The sequence below is a fragment of the Pyrus communis genome, chromosome 15 (genome assembly GCF_041283825.1).
Source record: "Pyrus communis isolate YQ-2024b chromosome 15, ASM4128382v1, whole genome shotgun sequence".
Taxonomy (NCBI): Eukaryota; Viridiplantae; Streptophyta; class Magnoliopsida; order Rosales; family Rosaceae; genus Pyrus; species Pyrus communis.
This window is the reverse complement of record NC_142579.1, coordinates 32,847,053-32,850,819: the sequence shown is the minus strand read 5'-3', so window position 1 is coordinate 32,850,819 and position 3,767 is coordinate 32,847,053. Positions and strand designations below refer to the sequence as shown.

At 39.0% G+C, this 3,767-nt stretch overlaps 1 protein-coding gene across 1 annotated transcript; it reads left to right on the top strand.

Annotated features, from left to right (window-relative positions):
- The first annotated feature begins 2,319 nt into the window (after nucleotides 1-2,319).
- On the top strand, nucleotides 2,320-3,458 carry LOC137736041 (uncharacterized). The gene has a single exon (XM_068475386.2). It carries the CDS (start codon nucleotides 2,468-2,470, stop codon nucleotides 3,089-3,091), a length of 624 nt encoding a protein of 207 aa, XP_068331487.1. The 5' UTR covers nucleotides 2,320-2,467; the 3' UTR covers nucleotides 3,092-3,458.
- Nucleotides 3,459-3,767: the final 309 nt, after the last annotated feature.

Sequence of the window (3,767 nt, the reverse complement as noted above, 5' to 3'; positions counted from 1 at the left end):
TTTCAATTGTTACATGAAATTTACTTTATAGTTCGGTATTTTCATATAATTGGGGTCACCTAGGGACACGTAATAACATGTAATTCAACAGCACTTTGGGTTCATAATTTCAATTATTTAAATACGTGTTTATTTATGATTGAGTAAAAACAAGAGTTGTCGTTAAATTTACAGCAGCTAAGTAGTGTTCCACATAATTTCATGAATTAATAACAATACATCCCATGTTTTTTTGTTTACGAACCAATGACATGAATCAGTTGTTCATACTTACACATGCTTAACTATCTTAAAAGTGAGATCCTTTATGAACTCTTTGTCACCTTATGTTTTAACACAATATTTTATAATGTTGGTGACATAGAATCCATATAAAGTCTCACTTTCATCTATGCTACACAAGACATGCTAACGGAATTCTATCTAAAGTGAAACTCTTCATAGATTTTTTATTACCTCACAGTTTTACATTTACTCTCCTACCAACATTATAAAGTATTATATCAAAAATATAAGGTGATAAAGAAGTTATCGAGAGCTCCCTTTTAAGAAAGTTCCCTTAGCATTACCCATGCTGAAATCTTGTGTAGCAAAGTGATGCCATGTTCTATGCAACTTCCAAGAGTGCGAATTTGTTCATTGTCCCTATTAGGTGGTGACTGTTATTATTTCATTTAAATCATGCCACGTGTATTATTTACGTGGGTATGCTCTTAATTCAAACTCCAACTTCAGATGTCACAATCCAATACACTTGAACGTACCGTGCAAAGGATGTGTTATAAAATTCATCAAATCAATGGGTTACGGAATTATTAATACTAATTACCAGCTAATCTACGTATTAGAGAAATTAATCAATCATTGAATTATCGCAGAAAATATCTCTGCAAAACTAAACAGAAAAAAAATATTAAAAAAACAGAAATTTAGGAAAACAAGGGGCTGATACGTAGTATTTAGCACCGGATGTGATATCCAAATACTCTTTTTTACTTTTTACATATTTTTTTAATTTTTAGCTGTCAAATAGAATAAATTAAAAAAAATCAAATAACATAAATTAACAAAAAATATGTAAAAAGTAAAAAAATATGTATGGATAGCTAAATTGGAAAAGATATACAGCGGGACAATGCGGAAGTACGTGGGAGACTGAGACTGCTTGACCACGATCTAAAGAAGTTGTCAGATAAAACGGTCCCCTTTTTCGTCGTTTTATATTTTAATTATTTTATTGGTTGTCGCGTGACTGAGTCTCTGCGGGCTGCACTGCCCATAGCTTGGCGTCGAAACCGTTATTTTCTTAACGTGCGCCCCCGGTTTATTCTAACCAAACCCCCAACTGTTCACTTTGGTTAGGTTAATCTTTTTGCTGAATACTCCCCAAACTTTCTGGTATTTAACCATTTTGTAATTGTATCCTTCTTCATGAAGGAATCTTTTGATTATGTGGCTAATTACAATTTACAATTAGGCAAGTGCTTTGTACTTGATCAAAAGCTTTTAAGGAATAATTTAATTTAATTTAATAAAAATCGAATCCAAATTCATTGTGCTCAGAAATATTCACATGCGTGAACGAATAATCTTTTAATTTTCTTGCTTGCACTTTATGTTACTACAAAAAAGTCAATGAATAATTCCCCAAAATAAATTATTATGATGTATGCAACGACAATGTGATTATGGATATTGTCTAAATCACATACTATCATATAAAAAATTTATAACAAATATACGTTTAAACTGAGATCGAAATACCAATAAAATGTTATCTCAATTTTTTGAAAAAGAGTTATCGTGACATTTAGATCTTATGATCAGGTATTGTAAAATTCATGTTGCATACAATGAATGCAGACAAAAAAAATATGTCCAATTGGGTTACTCCTTTTCAATTAATAAGTAGTTAAAATGCGAAGAAAATGACAAAAATTGCATACTAAATATGTTGTTCAATTTAAAAGTTGAACGTGAGTTGAAGAATAAAAAAAAAATGTAAATATGAATCGCTTAAATAAGATATGCTTTTGATGCAACGTGAGTTGATTTACCTCTTAAACAATGCATAGCGTTTGTCGACCTACCGCATCGCTTATATGCATGGACCAACCCATTGGAATGGAATCAATAGCATATATGGTTAACGATCAATTACAATATAATCAATAAATAACACGCGTCGCAGTCGTGTTGCCCACAACACAAATAACCAAAAATGTAGGGGCACTAATGAAAATATCGAGATAATGAAAGGAAGTATCGCGGGAGCTGAAGCATTTTCTCCTCCCCATTCGCTATAAATAGATTGGTCGAGTGAAGCTAGGTTTGCCGAATTGGGCAGCGAAACGCAGCTTACAGGAAAAGAAAAACAAAACCCTCTCTCTTCTCTTTCTCTCTCATCGGGTCTCCAAATCTTCTCACTTTCTCTCTCTAAAACCTCAGCCTAGCCTGATCAACCACCATGGCAGCAACTTCAAGAAGATCCTCAAGCGGCTGCGGCCCAGTCCTCCGCTCCCCTCCACCCGTCGGAAGGTTCCAAAGCACTCAGTATTCCTCTTCCTCCGCCTTTGCCTCCTCCACGTCCGGCTTCTCATCCCGCTCCTCCAGCTTCTTCAACCGCGCCGTCTCCCCCCCTCGCCTCAACGTCGCCACCGCCTCTCCCTCCGCCCAGTCCGTACGTTTCTCCTTCGACCGCCCAACCTCCCCTAGCCGATCCATCTCCGTCTCACCGCGCGGCACCGGCACCCACCACCACCACCACCACACCGCCGTCCCCAGCGGCCGGAATATCAGTCAGCCGAAGCGAACCTGCATGTGTTCCCCTACCACGCATCCCGGCTCCTTCCGCTGCAGCCTCCACAAGAACAACTCCCACGTCACCGCCTCCGCACCGTACTCACAGAACCGTCTCAACGCGCGCAGATCCGCCATGACGAACTCGCTTGTGAGAATCGGCGGCGTTGAAGGCGATCTGGTGAGGCGCGCCTTGGCCTCTCTGATCCGCCCCTCCTCCCACAGCCAGAGGCGAAGAGCTGATTTCTGTCCCCGGCCCAGCCGGCTCTCCGCCATGTCCAAGTCCGACTAGGAATCTGAAAACCCAATTTTGAAATTTAAAAAAAGGAGTCGGATTTGGTGCTTTTGAGCTTTCCTCTGCAAATTGTTTATTTTCCGGCAGCGAGGTGAGGTGGCGCTCGTTGGGTGATGACGTGTCTGGATCCGGCGAAGCCCGAGTGATATGACCGAAGTGCTATTACAGCCAGGGGATGTATATTTGAAACCTTAGCTGCTATGATTTCCGCTCTGTATATATAAATACGCAACTTTGTATCGATTGGCGTGCCATTTTGTTGGCGACTCCAAGCTTTCTGGGACCTTATTAACTTCCTTATAAGCATCCATTTTTATCGCAGCCCCAAATTAAATTCGAAATTAACAGATCGCATTAGTTAAAATTTGGATTCACATCACATTCCAGTCCAATTCTTCATCGTCTCCGTTTCACAGTTACCCGTTCTCTGACTATCCGTTAGTTTTGACCTCTCCGCTATCCCTCGCCGTACGTTCGTTCCGTTCACTCCGTTTCCGTATACCGGGTTCTGGATTCATTGGTTTATACAGGTTAGTTGTTTCGTTGTCGATTAATTCATTAATTGTTTCGTTTGTTCGTATTATTTATTGATTATTATTTCCATTTGTGCAGGTATATATATATTTTCCTGCGGTATTTACACCAAAATTTGAGAAAATGATTTTTTTTGGAG